The sequence below is a fragment of the Leptopilina boulardi genome, unplaced genomic scaffold (genome assembly GCF_019393585.1).
Source record: "Leptopilina boulardi isolate dan_hultmark-lab unplaced genomic scaffold, ZJU_Lbou_2.1 LbouV2_226, whole genome shotgun sequence".
NCBI classification, from domain to species: domain Eukaryota; kingdom Metazoa; phylum Arthropoda; class Insecta; order Hymenoptera; family Figitidae; genus Leptopilina; species Leptopilina boulardi.
In genome coordinates, this window is record NW_026137781.1 from 175,826 (window position 1) to 203,355 (window position 27,530).

General features: G+C 30.4%; 1 protein-coding gene across 1 annotated transcript; it reads left to right on the top strand.

Annotated features, from left to right (window-relative positions):
* Positions 1 to 148: 148 nt before the first annotated feature.
* LOC127279928 (facilitated trehalose transporter Tret1-like) lies at positions 149 to 27,529 on the top strand. The gene is made up of 2 exons (XM_051302588.1): positions 149 to 371; positions 24,578 to 27,529. The coding sequence occupies exons 1-2, from the start codon at positions 260 to 262 to the stop codon at positions 25,924 to 25,926; spliced, it is 1,461 nt and encodes a 486-aa protein (XP_051158545.1). The 5' UTR covers positions 149 to 259; the 3' UTR covers positions 25,927 to 27,529.
* The last annotated feature ends 1 nt before the right edge of the window (position 27,530 follows it).

Consider the following 27,530-nt stretch of genomic DNA (forward strand, 5'->3'; position numbering starts at 1 on the left):
TTTCCGCAATTAAATGTTTAAATCAGTACTATACTTTATCATTTCTTGTTAAATGTTGGATTCTATAAATGCTCCTTGAAATTCAAAGAGAGCCATAAATAATGATCTGCTAAGTAGATGTTTGTGCATAACACTCATCAGCGTCATGAAGTAGTTTTACGTTTTTGAAGTTCGTCACATTACTCTATTAACCTCATTGCAGTTTTGATGTTAATTAAATTCTAATGAAATACTTTAAAATCAATAAGAACTGATTTATATGTTTCTGTGTTTTGTTTATAAAATGAAACTAGAAAGAATTAATAATCGCGAAATGGAAATCTCCGTTGAAAAGGGTTCTCGATCATTACAATACGCCAGTTCTCTGAGTGGTAAGTGGTCTTTGTCCATAAAAAATCCGATTACAGGATTTTCAATCAAATTCATATTCTAGTGTGTAATAAAAAAATAATTTTTTTAAAGAAAAAGATTTACTTTTTTACTTTCTTTTGAATAACTATATGGGGTGAAATTCCTGTTGCATACTAAGTAAAAAAAGGTGGTCGGATCTGGCTGTAAGTTGGACATAGTTTATTCCTATAGGTGTGTACATTAATTACGATATATTCTTAGGTTTTTTCAAAAACTGTAGGAGAGGGAGGGGGTTGAATTTTTTTGAAAAATGTAAACAGTAAATTTTTGAAGAGTTATAGCTTTTAAACAGTAAGATGAAAAACATTTTGACCTTTATGTTTTCGAAAGGATTTTCTTGCTTTTTTGAATGGAGAAAAAAATTATTAAAAAAATTCAAAATTTGATCCTTGTTTTTGAAATCAAAATTTTTTTTAATTTTTTATGAGAACGGTCGTTTTCTTCAATTATTAATTTTTTTTGAAAGTTAACAATGTGTATTTTCACTAAAAAAAATATTGATATGTCCTTTATTGTTATTATCGAGAGATTAATTAACTAATTAATGTTAATAAAAAATGAAATATTTTATACATAAATAAAGTTATTGCAATTCTAAAGCTACCAATTGAAAGATGACGTAATTCTGTATCCAACGAGCCTATTTGTCCTCTATTTATTCTCTACTAGATCTCTATTGAGAGGTTTTTTAGAGACCTAATAGAGTATTAAAATTTCGACTCGGGTAATATGAACTATTTTCGATTACAAGGTTTTTTTATAAACAATTGCAATGTTAGCTAATTGTTTATTAATAATCTACTAATCCAAAATACTTCATTTAGGTTTCATTAAATGCGGAATTACGTCAACTTTTTATCCATAACGTCAGAGTTACGATAACATTATTTGTTTATAAAATTTATCATTTTTTATAAACATTATTTAAGGGGTAACATCCCCAAACACTTTCAAAAATCGAATTTTTCTTTTTTTGTTTAAATGGTCCCTTAGGGTGTTAAAAATAATATTTTATTATCATTATAATTTAATATTTTATTAGTTTTAAGTCGAAAAAAACATGGCACTATTATTAATAAATAATTTTCGGTGAATATTGGATGCGCCATTTTGAATTTTTAAAAACTGACATCGGAATCGTAATCAACGCCTCTAAAAACCCCCGAGTAGTAATTTTCGTGAGCGTAGCTCAACTTTTAAAGTGTTGACTGATGTTTTTATGAATGCAAAGTTTAAACTCGTTTTTCTCGAAACTAGATTTTTCAAAATGGGCGGAAGGATTATTTCCACAGTTTTTAACGGATTTACTTGTTTTGACTGCAGGTTCAGGTTGATGCGTTTCCTTTTTACAGATATTTTTGAGTGAATTCTCCTTGAATTATATTATTTTATATTATATAATAATTAATTAATTATATTATTTTTTTGTCATAAATGAAATTTCATTTTGATAAAAATCGATATTTTTCAAATATCCTACTTAGTTCTCTAGAAAATAACATCTTCTTTCATAATTCGTTTGGATTTTTTGTCTAAGTACTCATGGAAAGTAGACAACCTTCATCCCGATGAGGCTGTTTTAAAAGGGGATTATAATCGTATACGATGTTTTTTTTGAAAAACTCGAAATTATTTTTTTTTTCATTTTTGGTCAGTATGACTATTTAAGAACACGGAAAAAATAGTCTAAAGTATTTTCATGGTCTAGAACTGATATAAACTGAGTACCAACATGCAACAACTCACAGAGTGCGCGAACGCACGCGTTTATTCCGGTCGGGTAGCAGTAAGCGGCTCAGAGGCAATCACTGCTTCTTGACTGGCAATAGATTACTTGAAAATGATCTTTTAGAAGCCAAAGAAAGATCTATGTATGTAGCCGGTATCGCTTATTGAGTGAGAATCACCTTTTTGCTCAGTTTCTACTTAAAAAACTTTAAACTTTCTCAAAACTGCATATTTTCAACTTTGTCACACTCATTTTAAAACTATTCAACTAATCTAATCTAAAATAAGCTTATACCGAAGTCCCCTAATACGAGTGTCGGTACTTAAGTCGCAAGACCCATTGCACCTAACCCCGGTAAACTTGAACCTAGTCTCCCTCTTTAGAGTCCTGTCTTATTCCAAAAGTCTAATAACTCTTCTACCGAGAGATCGCGAATTCTATCTGGGTCTACAAAGGCATGGCCCCAGCATTGATGTCTCGCTGCAGCGTAAGCTGGACAGTGACATAAAATATGAGTAGAAGATTCCTCTTCCGCGTCACACGATCTGCATCTAGGTGAAACGTTTCTACCTATTTTGTGCTGATGGTAGTTCAGGAGGTCATGACCCATGAGCAGCAGCAGTTTTAGAAGGGACTCGGCAAAGCCCCTGTCAAACCTAGCTCGTCCAATACCTTCCGACATTCCCAAACTAGTTTTGACTCTATAGTCGGATTACTCAAGGCGTTTAAAGCCGCCTGACTATCGACACAGATATTAATTCTCTTGCCAGACTTTCCTTTTTCAAGGCAAATCATTGCGCAAGTCATTACAGCACGGACTTCTGCCTGCCAAACCGTGGTGTAATTACCTAAAGATAATGTCACTTTAGTTGCATTAGACTTACAGTATACACACAAACAAGTGCCTCTTTCCATCTTGGATCCATCCGTAAACCAAAGTTCACCTCCAAGTGGACAGCCCTTTTCCCAATCTTTTCTCAAAGGAATAATGTTCTTAAAGCGAGATTTGAATTTCTCTCTTTTGGCCATTCTATCCTGTCCCATACTGATTTCTGGGATCTTCAGTATAGACGCCGGGAATTTTATATGTTTTCCTCTAGCTCTCTATTTCCCTTATGCTTGAAGTCTGATCATTGTGAGAGCAGCCTTCATAACCGTTAAAATGTGTAGGGGTTCCTCCGCCAATAAGAAACCTAACGCAGAAGTTGGCGTGGTTCTGATAGCTCCAGTAACCCCTCTAAAAACCATTGCTTGCAGTTGTTCAAGTTTCAATTTCACCGTTTTCAACTGGCTTCTAATCCACCAAACAACTGATGCATGCAGAAACTTTGGCAACAAGACCATACGATAGAGCCACTGAACCATATCCGGTTTTAGACCCCAAGCTGATCCAATAGCCCTTCTGCAAACCCAAAATGTAGTGCAAAACCTACTATATTGATACTCTAAGTGCTTTCTCCAGATCAGCTTATTATCCAGAATCACTCCTAGATATTTAACCGAATCGGAAAAAGACACTTCTTTTCCATAAAATACAGGTTTTCTCACAATGGGAACCTTGTATTTTCCAGTAAAGATAACCATATCCGTCTTGTCTGGATTAACAGAGAGGCCAGTTCGTTCACACCATCTCTTGACGATGCCTAATGCCCTCTCTGTCAATTCCAAGAGTGTATCCAACGAAAAACCTCTTACAATTATCAGGAAGTCGTCCGCATAGCTTTGCGTATAAAATCCTTGGCCGTTGAGATCTACTAGTAACTCGTCTGCCACCAAACTCCACAATAGAGGAGATAAAACTCCGCCTTGTGGGCAACCGTAGGAAATAAGGCCATTTATTCTGGCCTCTCCATACTCTTCTTCCAGGGCTCTATTATGGAGCATACCTTTAATCCACCTAATCAGTGGATCTGGTATGCCACATCTTTTAGCCGCATTGCATATTGCTTGACTACAGGTCTTAGGGAAAGCACCCTCTATATCTAGAAATGTGCCCAACGCATAACGCCCTGAGTCTAACTCTTCCTCAATTCTGCTAATCGCTGAATGAAGGGCTGTTTCTACAGAACAGCCTGCTCTATACGCGTGCTGTCCCGGATGTAATGTTACTTCCATCAGATGCAAGTTTCCAGTGTTCTCGTCCAGGACGAGATTTACGTGGATTCCGATCCCCATTGCTCTGCTCTGATTCTCTGAAGTCTAGGAAATTAATTCCCACAACATGCTTCAGGCACTCAGCTCTGTCACGGGCGAATCGTCCGTTAGGTAGCTTAATTGAAGATAGCTTAGCTCTGGCATCTCTGGCTAAAATTTTATGAAGTCTAGATGCTTCTGGTATCTTCTCAATACCTTCGCAAAAGCTCCTCCAGCCGGATGCTCTAGCCTTGTCTATCCCTTTCTTATAGGAATTGCGAGCGTTATGGTACAAAGCCCGTGCCTGTTGATTCCTACTTTTCTTTGCTCTATGCAGCAACTTTCTCACCTTACCCCTAAGACTTTCCAACTCAGCATTCCACCAAGTAGTTTTCCTGCTACACTGAAAGAAATTCGGGTGAGCAGCAGTACCAGCAAGTACAGCTGCTCTATCAAATCGAAGAACGCTAATGACCCCTTTTCAATCGGCTAACATCCCGTTCCGGGAGCTCAGACTACCCGTAGCGGTAGAACTCCAGTTCCTTTATAGCCTTACCTTGTCAATAAGACATCTGCTCACCCGTACCGGTAGCGCACCGCTCTCCCAACGGAATCTCAGTCATACTTTGAGCGAAGAAAGGCAGCGCTTTCAACGCTTAGACGTCTGCCCACCCAAATTTTTGTTAGTGTAGTTTCAAGTCTTTTTGGGTTACAGTTTCTCTCAAAAGCGGAAACAATTGAATCCTGCAGAAAATTTGCTGCAAGTTCCAACTCTTTTTCTGTACCATAACTGGTAGGAAAGCATTCCATGGAGTCTCTAAGGTCTTTACAATATGAAGACCAATTGGTACTTCTAGGATTACGACCCCACCCAAATTCACGAGCAGCTGACTCTATTCTGAACGTTATAAGTCTGTGGTCTGAAAGTGAGTCTTCATCCGACACTTTCCAATCCTGCACTTCCTCCCACAAATAATTATTCAACTAATTAACTTCAAATTTAGACAGTTTGTCCCTTGCATGTGTAGTTTTCGTGTAAACTAGGATTTTTAAAATACATTAATATTTTTAAAAGTTATAAACCATTTAAGTTGCAAAATTGTTGATGAAAAATGAAAACAGTCTGCCAATCGGTTTTTTTTCAATGAATATTTCTCATTCTAGTTTACACAATAGCCAAAATAGTACAGATTAAGAAAAATTTTGGTTTTTTCATTTTAGATTAACTGTTCAAGAGAAAAAGTGTGACAAACTTTTAAAATGTACCACTTTCGGCAGCCATTTTTTATTAGATTGTTTAAATAAAAAAGAAACAAAACTTGTTTTCGACTCTTTAAAATGTATATTTTATCATAAGAAAATTGTAACTAATAATCACAGGTGTCTGGAAAGAAAAAAAAAGTTTGCCTACGATGCCAAGAAAAATCATTGTTACCTGGTGGTTCCTTAGCACCCCCTGAAACGAGAAAACTTAACCCGAAAATCGTAGCTGTTCATTTAGAGAAGTTTCGCCCCTTTTTAGGGGTGATTTTGAAGTTTTTTCAAAAAACTTGTTTTTTAAGGATCAGAAAAAAGTTTTAAATTATTTTAATGATTTTTATTTGTGTGAGTGTATTTGTAGGATCCCATTTTCTAGGTACAAGTAATTAAAAATTTTTTTAATAAAAAAGAACTCGAATTCGTAACTTTTCGTTTATATAGGTGACGATTTTGGATGATTTAATTAGTAAATAAATAAATCGTGTTAATGAATTTATATGTATAGGGTGAAATTCCACCACAAAGAGTTTTGTTAGGTTTTTTCAAAAACTGACTGTAGGAGAGGGAAGGAGTTAGATTTTTTTAAAAATTTAAACAGTGAATTTTGATTTTTTTGAGAAGTTGAAAATGTGTATTTTTACTACAAAAAATATTGAGATGTCCTTGTTTATTATTTTCCAGATATTAAATATTTAACTTTAACGAAAGATAAAATATTTTATATACAAATAAAGTTATTGTAATTCTGACGTTATCAATAGAAAGCTACCGTAATTCCGCATCCAACGAGCCCTATATGAAGAATTTTGGATTAGTGGATTGTTAATAAATAATCGAATAACATTGCAATTGTTTATAAAAATCCCTCTAATTCAAAATAGTTCATATTAGGCTCGTTGGATGCGGAATTACGTCAGCTTTCAATTGGTAACGCTGAATTACGATAACATTATTTGTTTATAAAATATAGCATTTTTTATTAACATTAAATAAATCATTAATTAATATCTCGAAAATAACAAAAAGGACATCTCAATATTTTTTGTAGTGAAAAAACACATTTTTAACTTTCCAAAAAATCAAAATTCACTGTTAATTAAATTATCCAAAATCGTCACGTATATAAAAGAAAAGTTACGAATTCTAGTTTTTTTTATAAAAAATTTTTTTAATTGCTTGTATCTAAAAAATGAGATCCTACAAACACATTCACATAAATAAAAATCATTAACATAATTTAAAACTTTTTTCTGATCCTTAAAAAACAATTTTTTTGGAAAAAATTCATAATCACCCCTACAAAGGGGTGAAACTTCTCTGCATGAACAGCTACGATTTTCGGGATAAGTTTTCTCGTTTCAGGGGGTGCTAAGGAACTACCAGGTAACAATGATTTTTCTTTTCATCGTAGGCAAAACTTTTGTTTCTTTCCAGACACCTGTGTAATAAATATTTCTTTTACTATAAAAAAATGTTTGAAAAAAACATCAAAATCACCGTAATCTCTCCTTAATTAGTTATTATTTCGTAAACAAAAAAGGACATTTTCATATTTTTTCTGTTGAAAGTATACATTTTAAACTTTGGAAAAATTATTTGAAAACGAAAAAACGACCGATCTTAAATCTTAAGTCAAAAAAATGTTTGATTTTAAAAATCAATCAAGATTCGCGGTAGTGAATCGCCGCCAAGTAAAAAAAACCGATTAAGAAAATTTTTAAATTTACAAGTTTGAACTCGGAGAGAAAAATCTAGCTTTTATAGCATGACAAGACATACGTTTAACGCATGAATCTTTTCCATGCTATTATAGTAGAGAAATTCTAATAATATTAGTCAGAATTCATACGTTATTAGTATGATTGAGGGTATGGATGCTATAAGCAGACGCGCATGGTTTACGTTGTCCCCTTGCGCAGCCGCTGACTCGCTACACGCGGGGACTTTTACTTTCACTTATATCCCCTTATAGCATCCTATAATATATATATATATATACTACCGTCCGAAATTGTGCGAACTCTGCTTTTTCAACAACTATAAAACTGTTCAAATCTTCAAAAATATTAAAACTTAAATTTTTTCCTCTTTATTTTATTAAAGTTAATAAAATTCTGAAAGAAATGACACCTTGACAAAGAGAATATGTTAATGTTTCAATTAAATATCTAAGAAAAACCCAATTTTCAATGTTTTTACTATTTCTTTTATTTCTCTGGCAAAAATTAATATTTTTAAACGTTCTTAGGCTCATTGAAATCGTATTTTGTTATGCAATTCAAATTATATAAAACAATTCATGTACACATTCCTCCCTAGCGTATGCAAACCGTGAAAGTTGGCTCATAAAATGTCAAAAAATTGTGATTAATATTTATATGACAAAAAATTATCAGTAAAATGTATAAATTTCAAATTTACTTACATAAATCAGAGAAGTTTAGAATGATATATTTACTTGATTTTTAAACATTATATTTTATTGTAGAATTAAATTTAAATTTTTTGACATTTTATGAGCCAACTTTCACGGTTTGCATACGCTAGGGAAGAATGTGTACATGAATTGTTTTATATAATTTGAATTGCATAACAAAATACGATTTCAATGAGCCTAAGAACGTTTAAAAATATTAATTTTTGCCAGAGAAATAAAAAAAATAGTAAAAACATTGAAAATTGGGTTTTTCTTAGGTATCTAATTCAAAAATTAACATATTCTCTTTTTCAAGGTGTCATTTTTTTTAGAATTTTATTAGCTTTAATAAAATAAAGAGGAAAAAATTTTAGTTTTAATATTCTTGAAGATTTGAACAGTTTTATAGTTATTGAAAAAGCAGAGTTCGCACAATTTCGGACGGTAGTGTATATATATATATATATATATTCATGCTCAAAAGGTTTGAGAAACACGCTTTCGTAGTATTTATTTCATACTTTAAATGCATAAGCGCCACGCACAAATTGTATATGAAACCGAAACCTACTACTATTGCAGGAGTCTAATGCTTTTTCAGTATTAGAGCCATGCAACTGGTGATTAAACCACGCCCACTTTAACTTGACTCAAACTTGGTTATCGCCAGTTGCAGGACTCTAATAACGAAAAAGCATTAGACTTCTGGAAGTAGTAGGTTTGGTTCCATATGATTTGCGCGTGGCACTTATGCATTTAAAATACTAAATTCATTCTACGAAAGCATGTTCCTCAATCATACTAAGAACGTATGAATTCATGTTTTTTTGTAGGATGAATTCATGCTTTAATAGTAAGAATTATTTTCATGCTGTAAAGGTAAATTTTTCTCTTCATGTATATTTAAAACAATTTTTTTAAAGTCGTTCCTTACAATGTTGTTTATATGTTTATTAAAAATTTGGAGTTTTGCAAACAGTCTTGAAATAAGATATATATACTTTTTTACTTTTCTTCTTTTATATATTACACACATATTTAAAAAAATATTTAATCTATTACACAGGCACACAAAAAAAAAAGTTGTCTGTTTCTTGAACTACACACATATTTCCTATAGTATTTTGGCCCGCTGAAACCGAATCTGAGCTCAGAATTGCTCCATCACCCTCAGTTTTTTTTTAAATCGACCAAAACCACCCTTAAACGGACAAATTCACACTTCGGAGATAAAAAAAAAATCAACTTATTTTTTAAAAAAACCAAATTTTACATCTACGAAACTTTGCTCCACTAACTCAAAAACAGAGCCAGCATTGATCCAGCACCCCCTGAATTTTTTTAATCGAAAAAACTACCCCTAATCTGAAGAATCAAATTCAGGAGGTAAAACAATAAAATAACTGATTAAAAAATTTTATAACCAGATATTTTTACTCCAGCAATGCAGAAACATAGCCAGAAATGCTCCCTCACCCTCTAAATTTTTTTTAAATCGAACAAACCACCCTTAAATAGAAAAATTCAAATTTAAGAAGTAAAAAAATATTAAATTACCGGCTTTTTTTTAAAACAGAACCTTACATGTTTGTAGTTTTGCTCTACTAACTCAAAAAAACAAAGCCAGCATTGATCTAGCAACCCCCGAATTTTTTTAATCGAAAAAACTACCCCTAATCTGAAGAATCAAATTCAGGAGGTAAAACAATAAAATAACTGATTAAAAAATTTTATAACCAGGTATTTTTACTCCAGCAATGCAGAAACAAAGCCAGAAATGCTCCCTCACCCTCTAAAATTTTTTTAAATCGAACAAACCACCCTTAAATAGAAAAATTCAAATTTAAAAAGTAAAAAAATATTAAATTACCGGCTTTTTTTAAAAACAGAACCTTACATGTTTATAGTGTTGCTCTACTAACTCAAAAAAACAAAGCCAGCATTGATCCATCACCCCCTGAATTTTTTTAAATAAAAAAAACTTCCCTTAATCTGAAGAATCAAATTCAGGAGGTAAAACAATAAAATAACTGATTAAAATTTTATAACTAGGTATTTTTACTCCAGCAATGCGGAAACATACCTGGCTGTAAAATTTTTCAATCAGTTATTATATTGTATTACCTCCTGAATTTGATTCTTCAGATTAGGGGTAGTTTTTTCGATTAAAAAAAATCAGAGGGTGCTGGATCAATGATGGCTTTGTTTTTTTGAGTTAGTAGAGCAACACTATAAACATGTAAGGTTCTGTTTTTAAAAAAAGCCGGTAATTTAATATTTTTTTACTTTTTAAATTTGAATTTTTCTATTTAAGGGTGGTTTTTTCGATTTAAAAAAATTTTAGAGGGTGAGGGAGCATTTCTGGCTTTGTTTCTGCCTTGCTGGAGTAAAAATACCTGGTTATAAAATTTTTTAATCAGTTATTTTATTGTTTTACCTCCTGAATTTGATTCTTCAGGTTAGGGGTAGTTTTTTCGATTAAAAAAATTCGGGGGTTGCTGGATCAATGCTGGCTTTGTTTTTTTGAGTTAGTAGAGCAAAACTACAAACATGTAAGGTTCTGTTTTAAATAAAAGCCGGTAATTTAATATTTTGCTTCCTCGTGGAGGAAGCTATGTAGTCCTTTCGTTTATAAACTTTTTAAAAATGGTGAAAACAAATTTTCCTCTATATAGAAACATGTTATATGAGATCCTGATCAATTGTCCGGATGTATGTATGTGTGTGTGTATGTGTGTGTGTGTGTGTGTATGTGTGTGTGGATCGTTTTTGTGAACACGATATCTTTAACAGGTTTTAATGGATTTGGATAAAATTTGGTAGGCTTATTTAACACATTAATCTCTCAAAAATGACGAGAGGATTTTTAAAAATACCCCAAAAAAAAAATTTTATCGTCTTTTTTCCAAAAAATTTTTTTTAATTGAAAAAATTTTTAAATCGAAAAATTAAAGGTAATATATAATATAATCGTCTTCTTTATGTCAAGATGAATCGATTGATATATATAAAGTATAGATTTGATTGAAATTTAAAGAATTAAAGAAAGTTAAAAAATCAAAAATTCTCATTTTAGCTAAAAAATGATGTGTTTATTTAAATTCATGTTTATATATGAAATAATTTTATTCCCTGCATTGAAACGAATTGGTTGGTATATATAAAGTATAGATTTGATTTAAAATTTGAGAATTAATAAAAATTGAAAAATCGAAAATTCATATTTTAGCTAAAAAATTTTGTGTTTTTTTTAAATTCAAGTTGATGAATAAAATAATTGTATTCCTTGCATTAAAACGAATCGATTCGTATATATAAAGTTTATGTTACACTCAAAATTAATTAAAATTTTCTTTATTTTTCCAAAAATTTAATTAATTTAAAACATTTTTAACTCGAAATTTTTTAAATCAATCAATTGAATTGGACAAATTCATTGCTTCCTTCACGAGGAAGCGAATTTTTTGCTTCACACAATGAGGAAGCATAATGTTTATGAAATAAACATAAAGGACCCCCTCCTTGTTTTTACTTCGTAAATTTGAATTTTTCTATTTAAGGGTGGTTTTTTCGATTTAAAAAAAATTTAGAGGGTGAGGGAGCATTTCTGGCTATATTTCTGCATTGCTGGAGTAAAAATATCTGGTTATAAAATTTTTTAATCAGTTATTTTATTGTTTTACCTCCTGAATTTGATTCTTCAGATTAGGGGTAGTTTTTTCGATTAAAAAAATTCAGGGGGTGCTGGATCAATGCTGGCTCTGTTTTTGAGTTAGTGGAGCAAAGTTTCGTAGATGTAAAATTTGGTTTTTTTAAAAAATAAGTTGATTTATTTTTTATCTCCGAAGTGTGAATTTGTCCGTTTAAGGGTGGTTTTGGTCGATTTAAAAAAAAACTGAGGGTGATGGAGCAATTCGGAGCTCAGATTCGGTTTCAGCGGGCCAAAATACTATAGGAAATATATGTGTAGTTCAAGAAACAGACAACTTTTTTTTTGTGTGCCTGTGTTATTCATTTGTAAATTTAATAAATTACATTAAAGAATTATTTTTTTTACTTAGTCGTATGTTTTACTTGGCAGACTTTCATTTCAAATAATGTTTAAACAGTATTTGAAGAGATAACTTTTACTTGGTGGAATTTTTTTGCATATAAGAGGGATTAATTGAAACAAGTTGTAAATTCAGATGTTCATTACATGAACATTTTGCTTCCTCTTTACGATCAGCAAAAAAATTTGCTTCCTTGTGAAGAAAGCATCAACATTGAAATAAACATATAAAAATAATATAATAATATAAACATTTGAGTACATATAAATTTAAGTTAAATTTATAGAATTAATGGAAGTTAAAAATCAAAAATTCACATTTTAGCTGAAATTTCTAAAAATTAATGAAAAATAATATATAATTTATAATTCTTTACAATTATATCGATTTGTTTCAATGCAAGAAACACAATTTTTTTATATTTAAACTTGAATTTAAATAAATATAAAATTTTTCAGCTAAAATATGTATTTTCTATTTTTTAACTTTCATTAATTTATTAAATTTACCTCAAATGTAAATTTTATATATACCAATCGATTCGTTTTCATGCAAGGAATACAATTATTTCATATATAAACTTCAATTTAAAAAATCACAAAATTTTATTGCCAAAATGTGAATTTTTGATTTTTTAACTTTCATTAATTCTTTAAATTTAAATTGAAACTATACTTTATATATACCAATCGATTTGTCTTGACGTAACGAATACGATTTTATTATATATAACCTTAAATTTTTCTATTTAAAAATTTTTTCGATTAAAAAAAAATTTTGGAAAAAAGTCGATAAAAATTTTTTTTCTGGGTATTTTTTAAAATCCGTTGGTCAGATTTGAGATATTAATATGACAAATGAGCCTACCAAATTTGATCTAAATCCATTGAAACCTGTTAAAGTTATCGTAAAAAAAGGGATCCACACACACACATATATATCTGTAAAAAATTTGGGAATTATTTCCGATAAAATAAGAGGAAATTTTTCCGAAATCAGGAGGAAAAACATTTTTTCCGAATATTTAAAAGGAAATATTTCCAAAAAGATCAGGAAAAATAGTTTTTCCGCAAAAAGCGGAAATTATTCCTCAAATATCGGAAAAATTTCCGAAAATAATAGATATTTTACCACTATTAGCAGGAAATATTTCCGAAAATGTGAGGAAAAATAGTATTTCCAATGAAAATTGGAATTTATTCCCGAAACTTCGGAAAAATTTCCACAAACAATGGATACTCTACCAATATTAGTACGAAATATTTCCGAAATTGGGAGGATAAGTAATTTTTTTATTTAAAAAATGAAAATTGCTATATTATTAAATAGGGAAAATATTATGTTTTTGAAATAAAATTAAATTTACTTATATTTTATAATTTAATTGTAATCATATGCAGTTATAAATAAATTAATTAATTAAAATAGTATTTGTTAATAAATTTAATTTATAAATAATGGTTCATATAAATGTATATAATTTTACATTTTTTCCGACCGTTATAAATATACTATCAATTTAGGAAATTATATGTTTATATTTAAAAAAAATTGCTCGACAATTATTTAAAATAAAACAATAAATTCTTTAAGGTCACTTGCACTATTAGAAACTCCCTACGCCTTAGAGTTTTTCAGTGTACAAACACAAAATTTTTTTATAGCCTCCCTTGGTCGAGCGCGTTAACGCGGCAGTTCCCAATGGTTGTAGGCTGTATACACAGATACACACACAAACTATAAGATTCGAGAGTTCAAGTCCTAACCAAATCGGTTCCTCTAGATCTGAAGATACAATTGCAAAATTATCATAAACAAGGAGGGGGTCCTTTATGTTTATTTCATAAACATTATGCTTCCTCATTGTGTGAAGCAAAAAATTCGCTTCCTCGTGAAGGAAGCAATGAATTTGTCCAATTCAATTGATTGATTTAAAAAATTTCGAGTTAAAAATGTTTTAAATTAATTAAATTTTTTGAAAAATAAAGAAAATTTTAATTAATTTTGAGTGTAACATAAACTTTATATATACGAATCGATTCGTTTTAATGCAAGGAATACAATTATTTTATTCATCAACTTGAATTTAAAAAAAACACAAAATTTTTTAGCTAAAATATGAATTTTCGATTTTTCAATTTTTATTAATTCTCAAATTTTAAATCAAATCTATACTTTATATATACCAACCAATTCGTTTCAATGCAGGGAATAAAATTATTTCATATATAAACATGAATTTAAATAAACACATCATTTTTTAGCTAAAATGAGAATTTTTGATTTTTTAACTTTCTTTAATTCTTTAAATTTCAATCAAATCTATACTTTATATATATCAATCGATTCATCTTGACATAAAGAAGACGATTATATTATATATTACCTTAAATTTTTCGATTTAAAAATTTTTTCAATTAAAAAAAAATTTTTGGAAAAAAAACGATAAAATTTTTTTTTTTGTGTATTTTTAAAAATCCTCTCGTCATTTTTGAGAGATTAATGTGTTAAATAAGCCTACCAAATTTTATCCAAATCCATTAAAACCTGTTAAAGATATCGTGTTCACAAAAACGATCCACACACACATACACACACACACACACACATACACACACACATACATACATCCGGACAATTGATCAGGATCTCATATAACATGTTTCTATATAGAGGAAAATTTGTTTTCACCATTTTTAAAAAGTTTATAAACGAAAGGACTACATAGCTTCCTCCACGAGGAAGCAAAATATTTTTTTTTATTTAATTGATGCTTCTTACACCATGTTATTGCAAAATATTATATTTTATGAATTTATTACTTTAATTTTTAAGTAAATTGTAGAATTTCGAACAAGTTCGGAAAAAATTCCTACTCAATAGTAGGAAAAATTTCCGGAATATGTCGGAGATTTTTCCCAATTTTTATTCGGAAAAATTTCCACCCCATGGGGTTACGTGCTGTCCGTATTTTTTCGGAAATATTTCCGAAAAATTTTTTACAATACAGTATAACCCCGGTTATCCGAGCTAATGTGGACCGAACCCACCTCGGATAAAGCGACAACTCGGATAACACGGACTTTTATTTTAGTATATGTAATTTGACATTTTCTGTTTTAAAAAGTCGTTACTGCACACGAAAAAGGGATTTTTATATTCATATTTCATAATAAATTAAACAATTTACTAAAATACAAGTAATTTTTCAAAAAGTTTTAAATATTTATTAAATATAATTAGTCAAAAATTTACATATTTATATGTAATACTTTTTCAATATAAATTTATGGACTTTATATATCTTATTTGTTTCCAATAATTAAATATTGCTACTTCGTCCATAGACTCCATGAGAAGGTGCAATGATTGGCGATTCGACACAATTGATTTCGACGTACTTCTTTATTTAATCCTTCATATTTTATTTCATTACCACGAGGTTCCCAGTCGATCTCCCCACAACACTCCTTACTCTATCACAGGACAATATATTCTAAACTAGTGAGAGACCTGTCGTCAGCATGAAGCCGAATATTATCGGCCCAAAGGCTCATTTACAATAGTCAGGGGAAAAACGAGAGAGCTTAAGGCGCACCCCACACTTTGTTGATTCTAAAATATTATTTTTTTTATACAAACTTTCTTTACAAAAATGAAAACAATATTTAGAATCTTTTTAAACAATTAAAAAAGAAAGAACGTATTTATCGATATATATAGATGTTTGGCTACAATATCACAATAAAAAATATAATACTTTTCAGTAATTTCAATAGAAGATAAAAATTTATGATTTAAAGAAGCTTGTGATATTGGTTTGTTTTAGACGACATGTATGTCGATTTTTAGATGCAATATCACGCCATTTTTTAATTAAAAGGACGTCGGATGGTGTTGCTTGACTTTCTTGTTGAACGTATTCCAAAGCTATTTCAAAGCAAGATAATGCTTGTGCATGAGAAATCTTTTCTTTAATTTCTTCATCTGAGTCAGAATCTGAATCTGCCTCTGGAAAGGATTCCTGAACAGCTGCAGCCAGTTCTTCGTTAGTGTAATCGAATTCAACGTCGTCTCCTTGAATCCATTCTTCCAAATCGTTTTGTATTATTTCTTCAGTTGAAGGCAAACTCTGGATCATTTGAAGTAAATTCAGAGGTCCTTCCTCTGTCTCTGTTGATTCAGGTTCTTTCTCAGATAACTCTTCTTCGTCAGAAGACTCTTCGTTATCCGAAAAATCGATGAATTTTCGCCATGATCTTTGTACAGTTATATCTGCCACCTTCTCCCAAGATTGAGCAGCCCAAAATACAACATCTTTCATATTTATTTTCTTTAAATAATTCACAAGATCTTTACCATTATCTACTGCTTCTAATAACGATTCTAAAAGCTGAGATCTGTAATGACGTTTAAAATTTTCCAGCACACCTTGATCCATAGGCTGGATCAGTGATGTCACATTTGGCGGAAAAAAATAAACTTTTATACCTCTACTACAGAGCTGATCCTCATTCGGATGTGATGGAGCATTATCAAGAAATAAAATTGCTTTTCTTGGCAATTTTAATTTTTTTAGATGTTTTTCTACTTTCGGTACGAATTCTTTATAAAACCAGGTTTCAAAAAGTTCTGTATTCATCCAAGCACTTTTTTGATTTTTGTAGTAAACCGGCAGTGCTGATTTTATAACATGCTTGAATGTTCTAGGATTGACAGATTTTCCAATCACCATAAGTGGCAATTTGTGACTGCCAGTAGCATTACTGCATGCCATGACAGTTATTCTTTCTTTACTTCGCTTGTACCCTGGAGCTGATTCTTCTTGGCGTGATGCCAAAGTTTTATCAGGTAACATTTTATAATTTAGACCAGTCTCATCACAATTATAAATCTGTTCAGGACTATAGCCTTGAAGTTCTTGATTGACTTTTTCTTTAAAATCTGATATAACCGAATCATTAGCAGAAAGTTTTTCGCCACAAATTTTAAGATCGCGTACGCCATGTCTACTTTTCCATCGGTTTAGCCAACCATTGCTCGCTGAAAAATCTTCAGTTCTATTAGGAAAGAGAGGTTTTATTTATTTATTTATTTAATAAATTCCCCGCAGTCCTTAGGGACCATAAATGGGTAACTAAATTTCTAATCAAAATATACAAAAGTATGCAAAACAGTATGCAATTAATCTTCGCGCAACGAAATGATATAATTGTTTAAAATATTAAGAAAACGTGATTGAGATGTAGCAAATAAGTCAAGATCTAGTTTCATAGTTGTAAACATTTGGTTAACATGGAAACACGCAAAAAATATAGGGGCACAGAAGTCTCTCGACGTATTTACAATTGCCAGTTGAAAAGGTCTAACGTCTCTTGATGATAGTCGAGGTACTCTGAATGTTATCTCATTGAGTAAAAATGGTGAATTAATTTGATTATGGAGTATTTTGAAAAGGAAAGTTACAGCGAGAATGATTTGTCTTTCCTTTAAAGTAATAATATGAAAACGTTGACATAGGTTTAAATAATCGCAACCACGTTCAGGATATATTCCATCCTCTCTAAAGGCTAAATATTTAAGAAGGCTTTTTTGAACAGAATCAATCTCATGCGAATATTTTTCAAAAAACGGGTTCCATATTTGTGAGGCATACTCAGCACCGGAGCGAACCATTGCATTAAATAATAATATAAAAGTTTTAATGTTCGTAAAATTTTTTGAGCACCTAATAAGGTATTTTAAGGCTTTGGATGTGGTAGACACAATCGCTGTAATGTGATCAGCGAAGGTTAAATCACAAGAAAAGGTCACTCCTAGGTCACGCACAGAGAAAACTCTCTCAATCAACTCATTGCCGATCATATACGGATAAAGAACTGGAAAACACGACTTAGAAAATGATATGGTTTGACATTTTTTCAAATTTAAATCTAATTTATTAACATTACACCACTCATGAATAGCTTTAAGGTCTCTACTTAGCACATCGCTATCGTCAGTCGATTGTATTATTCGAAAAATTTTTACATCGTCTGCAAACAATAAAATATAAATTTTAACGCAATCAACAATACTATTAACATACAGTGTGAAAAGCGGAGACCCAAAAGTGAAATCGCTTTTGCCTGTAAAATTGGTCCAGAAAGAGGAGTTCCTTTTTCACGTTGTTGTATGAACCATAAAAACAAGGCATCTCCTAATTTCTCGTAATCACTTGTGTTAAGAGTTTTGCGTAAATAAGGAGATAAAGTCTTATCAGCCTTCCACTTTTCAAGTTTATCGCGATTACGCCTCCAGTCTCCTACAGTTACTTCACCTACACCATATTCTGATGCAATTTTTTTTAAGATTCACCTTTGTCTAAACGTTCTAAAGCTGCACACTTATCTTGAATTGTTACCACAACTCTCTTGCGTTTTACTGCTGATTTTACTGCTAACATATTACGACATATACACGACTAAAGCCCTTATTTAGAAATACTATTTTACTCTTAATTAAAAGTAACTTAACTGATTACTGTACAAATTGTTTTTGCTAGTACATATTGAAAATAGATACATAGATACATAAACACATGTTGCCAGGGTTGGTCACTTCAATACATCACAATTGATTTCAATTTAGCGCCATCTAGGACGTAAAATTTAGGTGCAATCCACATCCCAAATCAAAAAGTGGAACTCCTCAAATGTGACACGTAAGGTCCTCAGAGGATTCTCTGAGGTTTTGCCGAAAACACCCTAAGATAATGAGGTTTGACTTTTTCTGACGCCACCTCGGATAATCGAGACCTCGGATAAAGCGAGCTCGGATAACCGGGGTTCTACTGTATATATATATATATATACACATACATACATCCGGACAATTGTTCAGGATTTCATATAACATGTTTCTATATAGAAAAAAATTTGTTTCCGACACTTTGAAAGTTTTTATAAACGAAAGGACTACAAAGCTTCCTCCTCGAGACAGCAAAAAGATTTACTTTTCACTAAACAAAATTTTAAAAATTCGTACCTCAAAAAGGACCCCGCACTAAATACATAGAAAATGGATCACGGTTAAATTTGGCTGTATTTTGAGAATTTTTAGTTGAAAGTGTCCTACTTAAAAAAAATTATCTGGAGGTCACTGAATAAATAGTTTAACTGAAAGAAATTTCGAAACAATGCTGCGCCTAATGAATTTGCGTATCTAAGTGGGCTCGAAAGTCTTTGTTTCATCGAATATTATCAAAAACTTTTATTAAAAAAATAAATTTAGTGACCTCCGGACAATTTTTTTTTTAATCAAGACACTTTCAACTAAAAATTCTCAAAATATATCCAAATTTAACCGTAAGCCATTTACTGTGTGTTTAGTGCGGGGTCCTTTGACTTTAAAAAAAACGTATCTCTTAATTTTTTATAAAGAATAAGAAAAAAATATATTTATCTGAATTTTAAACCTTGACTATAAATTTCACGTGGAATCGCCTATATGTAACACATATGAGGCATTTTACGTGTAATGTCCTGAGTTAAGAAATTAATTTCTCAAAAATAGTGAAACTTGGAGAAATTGTTGTCCTACCTGATAGTAAAATATACCCAAAAAAATTTTTGACTTTTTTGAAATTTTGGGGGAGATAGAGGGGACTCAATTCTATCAATTTTCCCTGACACCGCTTACTATTAAAATTTTTTTTGTCTATAAATGGAATAAAAAAATTTTGGCTGGTATATTTTTTGAAGGTTTTTTCATGCTCTTTCCAATGGTGAATTTCGTTTTTTAAAATTTTTGAATTTTGACCTTGATTTCTTATAATTAAATATAAATTTGCTATTTTTACTAACATCTATGCGTTTTTTTTTTAAATAAATAATTACAAACGAAAGCTGAGGTATTTTCCGATCTGTATATAAATTTTCAGAATGCCGATTTTTTTTGTTTTCGAGATATCAGCACGTCACGGTGGGCAGGAAGCGACGATAGGTTGAACAAAAGTGTCAAGAAAAACTGAAAGTGGGGTTGTATTTATGGATGATTGTAGGTGAAAAATCCGTTTAGAATGAAATCCTAGCTGCTCCTATTTCAAAGTTATCCACATTTTAATTTTTTTAATCGGATCAATTTTTGAAAAATAGAAAAGGCGCGAACATTTCTTTGTGTTTGTGTGTGTACGTGTAGACATATGTTCACATACGATTTCCACACTTGTAGCCAAATATAGCATCCTTTGTAATTTCCCAATTATAAAATAATAAATATTAAGTGTTGAAAGTCACTAGTAGACGTGGCAAATAACACAGCCCCACAAAAAAAAAAGTTTCGTGCGCGGCAGACCAGACTAGTCATTTCCCATGTATTTTGACGCGCTGAACACGAATCCGAAGTCCGTTTTGCTCCATCACGTCAGGATTTTTTTCTAACCTCCAAAAACCTGTCGGATTTTGAGAGGTAGGCTATTTTTTTAAAAAATTGATGGATTTACTTCAAAATTGGTATCTAGGGGTTTTTTGGGTCGCTGATGACGAATTTGAAGTTAGATTTTCAAAATTCAAAATGGCGGCTCCAGTATGGCGGACGAATTTTGTAAAAATTGATGGATTTACTTCAAACTTGGTATCTAGGGGTTTTTTGGGTCGCTGATTACGAATCTAAAGTTAGATTTTCAAAATTTAAAATGGCGGCTCCAATATGGCGGACGATATCGACCCTTCAAAGGTGATAATTCCGCCCTTACACACGAAACTAGAAGCAATTAAACAGTTTGTCAAAGCCTTAGATAAAAAAGGAAACTGTTTCAAATACCTGGAACAAAAGTTTCCAGAAATCTCTGATACGAAACTAAAAGAAGGGGTTTTCGACGGACCTTGTATTCGCAAATTGTTAAAAGATGAGCAATTTATCACCAAGATGAATAAAAAGGAGAAAGCCGCATGGCTTAGTTTCAAAGCAGTTGTCGAAAATTTTCTGAGTAATCACAAGAGTGAAAATTGGGAGCAAATAGTTAGTGATATGATTAAAAACTTTGGTAAGTTAGGATGCTTAATGAGCATAAAGTTGCATTACTTAGACTCGCATCGGGATCAATTCCCTGAAAATTTGAGAGATTACAGTGAAGAACAAGGAGAACGATTCCATCAAGATCTGAAAGATTTTGAGCGTCGTTATCAAGGAAGATGGGATGTAAATATGATGGCCAACTACTGTTGGATGCTGAAAAGGGATATATATTGTACATGGAGGCATCAATTTGAAAAGAAAACCATTACACAGATCCTTTGAGGACAAAAGAGTGCGCTACCATAAAAAGACGTAAATACCTTACTTATGTATATAAGAATTTCCATTTCTAGTTTTGAAAATCTAACTTCAGATTCGTAATCAGCGACCCAAAAAACCCCTAGATACCAAGTTTGAAGTAAATCCATCAATTTTTACAAAATTCGTCCGCCATATTGGAGCCGCCATTTTAAATTTTGAAAATCTAACTTCAGATTCGTAATCAGCGACCCCAAAAAACCCATAGATACCAAGTTTGAAGTAAATCCATCAATTTTTACAAAATTTGTCCGCCATACTGGAGCCGCCATTTTGAATTTTGAAAATCTAACTTCAAATTCGTCATCAGCGACCCAAAAAACCCCTAGATACCAATTTTGAAGTAAATCCATCAATTTTTTAAAAAAATAGCCTACCTCTCAAAATCCGACAGGTTTTTGGAGGTTAGAAAAAAATCCTGACGTGATGGAGCAAAACGGACTTCGGATTCGTGTTCAGCGCGTCAAAATACATGGGAAATGACTAGTCTGGTCTGCCGCGCACGAAACTTTTTTTTTTGTGGGGCTGTGTTATTTGCCACGTCTACTAGTGACTTTCAACACTTAATATTTATTATTTTATAATTGGGAAATTACAAAGGATGCTATATTTGGCTACAAGTGTGGAAATCGTATGTGAACATATGTCTACACGTACACACACAAACACAAAGAAATGTTCGCGCCTTTTCTATTTTTCAAAAATTGATCCGATTAAAAAAATTAAAATGTGGATAACTTTGAAATAGGAGCAGCTAGGATTTCATTCTAAACGGATTTTTCACCTACTATCATCCATAAATACAACCCCACTTTCAGTTTTTCTTGACACTTTTGTTCAACCTATCGTCGCTTCCTGCCCACCGTGACGTACCGCGCCGTGGTATCTTTAACATTGGCGCACGTGGACATAAAATCTTTGATATGAGGCAAAATTCCTGAAATGTCCGAACAAAAAATTAAAAGTTCTCGAATTTAATCCATACTTTTCTAAAATGTTGTTATTGTTGGTGAAAGTCTAAAAATCAATTATTATTGAATTTAATAAAATAGTTTTTGAATTACAACGTTTTTAATTTTTGACTTTTGAAAAAAAAAATTTTTTTCAATGTACAATATTTATAAGTAGAATGCATAAAAGTTAACATATATATAATGATTTTTAAAGCTTTTTTGACGAGCTACACGCTGTTAATAAAATTTTTTTTTTAAATAACATTTGACCTTGAAATTCAAGGTCAAAATGTTAATTTACGTTTATCTCAAAATCGGATTTTTTAAAATTATTTTTAACTATCTCAATGGAAAGCTTGACTAATTTCCTACAAAACATGTAATTTTCAGAGTGGGATCTTTTAAAGTTTTTGAGTTATTAATTAATTAATTAATTAATGTTTATAACAAATGAAATATTTTACAAACGAATAAAGTTACCGTAATTCTGAAGTTAGTAATTGAAAGTTAACGTAATTCCGCATCCAACGAGCCCTATATGAAGTATTTTGGATAAGTAGATTGTTAATAAACAATTAGTTAACATTGCAATTGTTTATTAACAATCTACTTATCCAAAATACTTCATATAGGGCTCGTTGGATGCGGAATTAGCTTAACTTTCAATTGGTAAGTTCAGAATTACCATAACTTTATTTGTTTGAAAAATATTTTATTTTTTACTTACAACAAGCATCCAAAAGCCCTATATGAAGTATTTTTGTTCAATTTTAGTTAAATAACAATAAAAAATGAAATATCCTACAAACAAATAAAGTTATCGTAAATCTAAACTAACCAATTGAAAGTTAAGCTAATTCCGCATCCAACGAGCCCTATATGAAGTATTTTGGATAAGTAGATTGTTAATAAACAATTGCAATGTTAACTAATTGTTTATTAACAATCTACTTATCCAAAATACTTCATATAGGGCTCGTTGGATGCGGAATTACGTTAACTTTCAATTACTAACTTCAGAATTACGGTAACTTTATTCGTTTGTAAAATATTTCATTTGTTATAAACATTAATTAATTAATTAATTAATAACTCAAAAACTTTAAAAGATCCCACTCTGAAAATTACATGTTTTGTAGGAAATTAGTCAAGCTTTCCATTGAGATAGTTAAAAATAATTTTAAAAAATCCGATTTTGAGATAAACGTAAATTAACATTTTGACCTTGAATTTCAAGGTCAAATGTTATTTAAAAAAAAAAATTTTATTAACAGCGTGTAGCTCGTCAAAAAAGCTTTAAAAATCATTATATATATGTTAACTTTAATGCATTCTACTTATAAATATTGTACATTGAAAAAAATTTTTTTTTTCAAAAGTCAAAAATTAAAAACGTTGTAATTCAAAAACTATTTTATTAAATTCAATAATAATTAATTTTTAGACTTTCACCAACAATAACAACATTTTAGAAAAGTATGGATTAAATTCGAGAACTTTTAATTTTTTGTTCGGACATTTCAGAAATTTTGCCTCATATTTAATATCTCGAAAACAAAAAAAATCGGCAATCTGAAAATTTATATACAGATCGGAAAAAACCTCAGCTTTCGTTTGCAATTATTTATTTAAAAAAAACGCATCGATTTTAGTGAAAATAGAAAAATTATGTTTACTTGTAGAAAATCAAGGTCAAAATTCAAAAATTTTAAAAAACGAAATTCACCATTGGAAACAGCATGAAAAAACCTTCAAAAAACAAACCTGACAAAATTTTTTTTATTCCATTTATAGACAGAAAAACTTTAAATAGTAAGCGGTGTCAGGGAAAATTGATAGAATTGAGTCCCCTCTATCTCCCCCAAAATTTCAAAAAAGTCAAAAAATTTTTTGGGGATATTTTACTATCAGGTAGGACAACAATTTCCCCAAGTTTCACTATTTTTGAGAAATCAATTTCTTAACTCAGGACATTACACGTAAAATGCTCCATATATGAGCACATACACCTTGTTAATACTGAAGAAATAGGTAATTATTACGCGATTTGAAAATACAAAATATCGATATTTTTGAACCCTGAAAACAGTGGCGTCTCCACTTTGTTTCGTCATTTTAATGCAACCTATAGTTGCTTTAAGGCCACTGTGAAATCATATATGTTATGTTATTTCATAAAATAAATTATTTTTTTATTTTCCCTCTGTGAGGAAGCAGCAATATTCATGATACAAAAATAATTTTTTTAAGAATTTACAATTATAGTATAAATTTTATAATGTTTTAAATCATATATTTATATTTTCAGTTGCTCTTATAGTCATGGAATGTGGAATAAGTTTAGCTTGGACTTCACCAACATTGCTACACTTGAAGAAAAAAGATTCGGGAGTGTACATAACAGAAATTACAGGAGCCCTACTAGTGTCTATATATTTTCTTGGATGTTTAACTGGTTGCTCCTTCAATCCTATTATAATGGAAAAGTTCGGACGGAAAAAAAGTTTCCTTCTTTACTCTATACCTGTAATAATTGGGTGGATTATGATTACCGCAGCAAATAATTATTTTGTTCTCTGCATTGGAAGACTTATAGTTGGAATAGGTGATGGGGGTTTATTAGAATTTATTTCAATTTATCTCGGGGAAATAACAGATAAAGATATTCGCGGTAAGCTTTCAATAATGACAAAGTCATCAATGTTAGTTGGAGTTTTCTTCGTAAATGCTATGGGAACATTCTTTACATATAGGACCTCAAATCTAATTTCGGTTGGTATATCTGTATTATTCTTTATAACATTTTTCTTCATGCCGGAATCTCCTTATATACATTTGATGAGGGGTCAGGAAAAAGATGCAGTAATGTGTTTAATGAAATTAAAAGGATTCAAACAACCTGAATCGGTCCAATTAGATCTTACTATAATGAAAAAAGCTGTTGTAGAGAAAGAAAAATGCCAAAGCAATTCTTTGCGTGAACTCATTTGTAATAAAAGTAATCGCAAAAGACTATTAATTTTGTTGGTCGCTAAAGTGACAAGAAACCTTTCAGGCTCAGTTGCTATTTTATCATATTTACATGAAATTACATTGCAATCCGGAAATTCTAACAGCGTTGTTCTTTATATATGTTTAGTTAAAATAATTTCTAGTATTGTAAGTTCGCAAATAATAGATAAGGTTGGTAGAATGTTAATTTTTCTAGCATGTGGAATCATATGTACTTTTGCTCTTACAACGTTAGGTACTTTTTTCTTTTTAAAATTATTTCTAAATTATAGTACATTAAATATAGCCTGGATTCCAATACTTTCCTTAATTGCTTATGAAATTGGATATTACATGGGAATTAGTCCCGTTGGATATGTCTTACAAGGAGAACTATTTCCATTAAAAGTGAAAGGAATGGCTGTTGCTATTGTGTCTGTGATAGAACAGTTTTTAAGTTTTGGAATTGGATTAGTTTTTCCGATTGTAAACTATTTTTTTGGAATATATGTAAGCTTTTGGTTTTTTGCACTATGTTGTATTACTGGTACATTATTTGTTTTTATTATTACTCCAGAAACTCATAGTAAAACTTTGGAAGAAGTAGAAGCGCTTATTATCCCAGCATCAAAGAAAGCTGTATTTAAACCATTAATAACAAATTAGACTTAATTATGGGGATCAGCTTGTTTGAACATTTAAAAAAACCCATTTTTAATTCTTATTGATGATTCATTCGTACCTACTCAAAACTTTAAACACATTTTACTCGAAATAACAACACTTCCGTAAAGGTATATATTGTATTACAATATAATTTGTAATATCAGTTTATAACACCATATACATCAAAAACATGTAAATTTGATTTAAAAAATTTTTTTGAGCAAATAAAAATTCACACTGAAGAAGGCCGTCATTGCGGCTGAAACGTATGCATTTAAAAAAATTATATAGAGTAGGATGGGGTGAAAAGGACACTTTTTTACTTTTCAAATGTAAAATCAAAATTTTAATTGGTTCTGAAAGTTTAGTTTTTTAGCTTCAAAATCCTGGCCGAACAATCTTCGTATCCCATGAAAAGACAAAGTTATATAAGTTTCACCAAAGCACTGCAAGTGGTTTTTTACACCACCTGGTGGGGTGAAAATGACACTTTACGATTCGGGTAAAATATATTATCAATTTTTATTTTTTCTTTATTTATATAACAAATAATGTTATTTTAATAAATTTTAAAGAAAATTAATATTAATTCCAATGTAATAAAAATATAAAAGAAAAATCTTCCTTCGCTTTCAACGACTATACAGTCGTTTATTATGTTTGTTTATGTTTATTATAAAATAATTCTTTTATTTTACAATAATACTTTTTTAATATTTAATATGTTAAATTTTATTCTATGCACATCGGATAAAGTAGAAATTAGTGCCAACGTTGTGCACTTACATTTATATTATAATTAATGTATGGAATTAAATACAAATTACAGGTTAATAATACATTTTTTAATTATATAGTCAATGTAATAAATATTTTAAATATGGGGCGAAATTCCTCAACTGTTCCCACCCCAAAATTTAATTTCAGTCGATTCCTCTAAATTTCAACTTAACATAATTTTTATAAAACTTATATATAATATTCATTGTAAGTTGTTTCTCTTTTTTCAATTGCTACTAAATACTATGTAAGGAAAACTGGTGAGGGCCTTACCACTTTTCCTAACGAATACCCTACTTTTTAAAATTATATCGTATTCAAATTTGTAAATCTAAAAATATATTTTTAATTCAATATAATTAATTAGTAGTACTATTCATTGATTATTTAATTAAATATATAATCGAACTGATCTTCGTATTTATCAAAGCCAAAACGAATGTTAAATCGTTTTAGCGATCTCTGTAATCACTCAATTAAAAATCTAAACGGGTTATATCTTCGGAAATGTGAATTGATTGAGTGCATTTGTGTAAGATTGGGTGTGACATGAGATGTTTTATTCTTTGTTTTTTAGAAAAATTGTCAAGAATTTATAATTAAAAATTCAAATTTTATAAATATTTTAAAAAAAATTTTATAATGTTGCTGTTAATGAAAAATAATAATACAATGTAATGAATATAAACATGAAACATCAATTCAAAAAACAAGATTTATTGATTCGTTATATCAAAAAAAGGTATATCAAATTTAAATTATTATTGTTAAATAATAATTAAATTCTTAAATCATAACAAGTCTTATTTGTAACAAAGTCATTT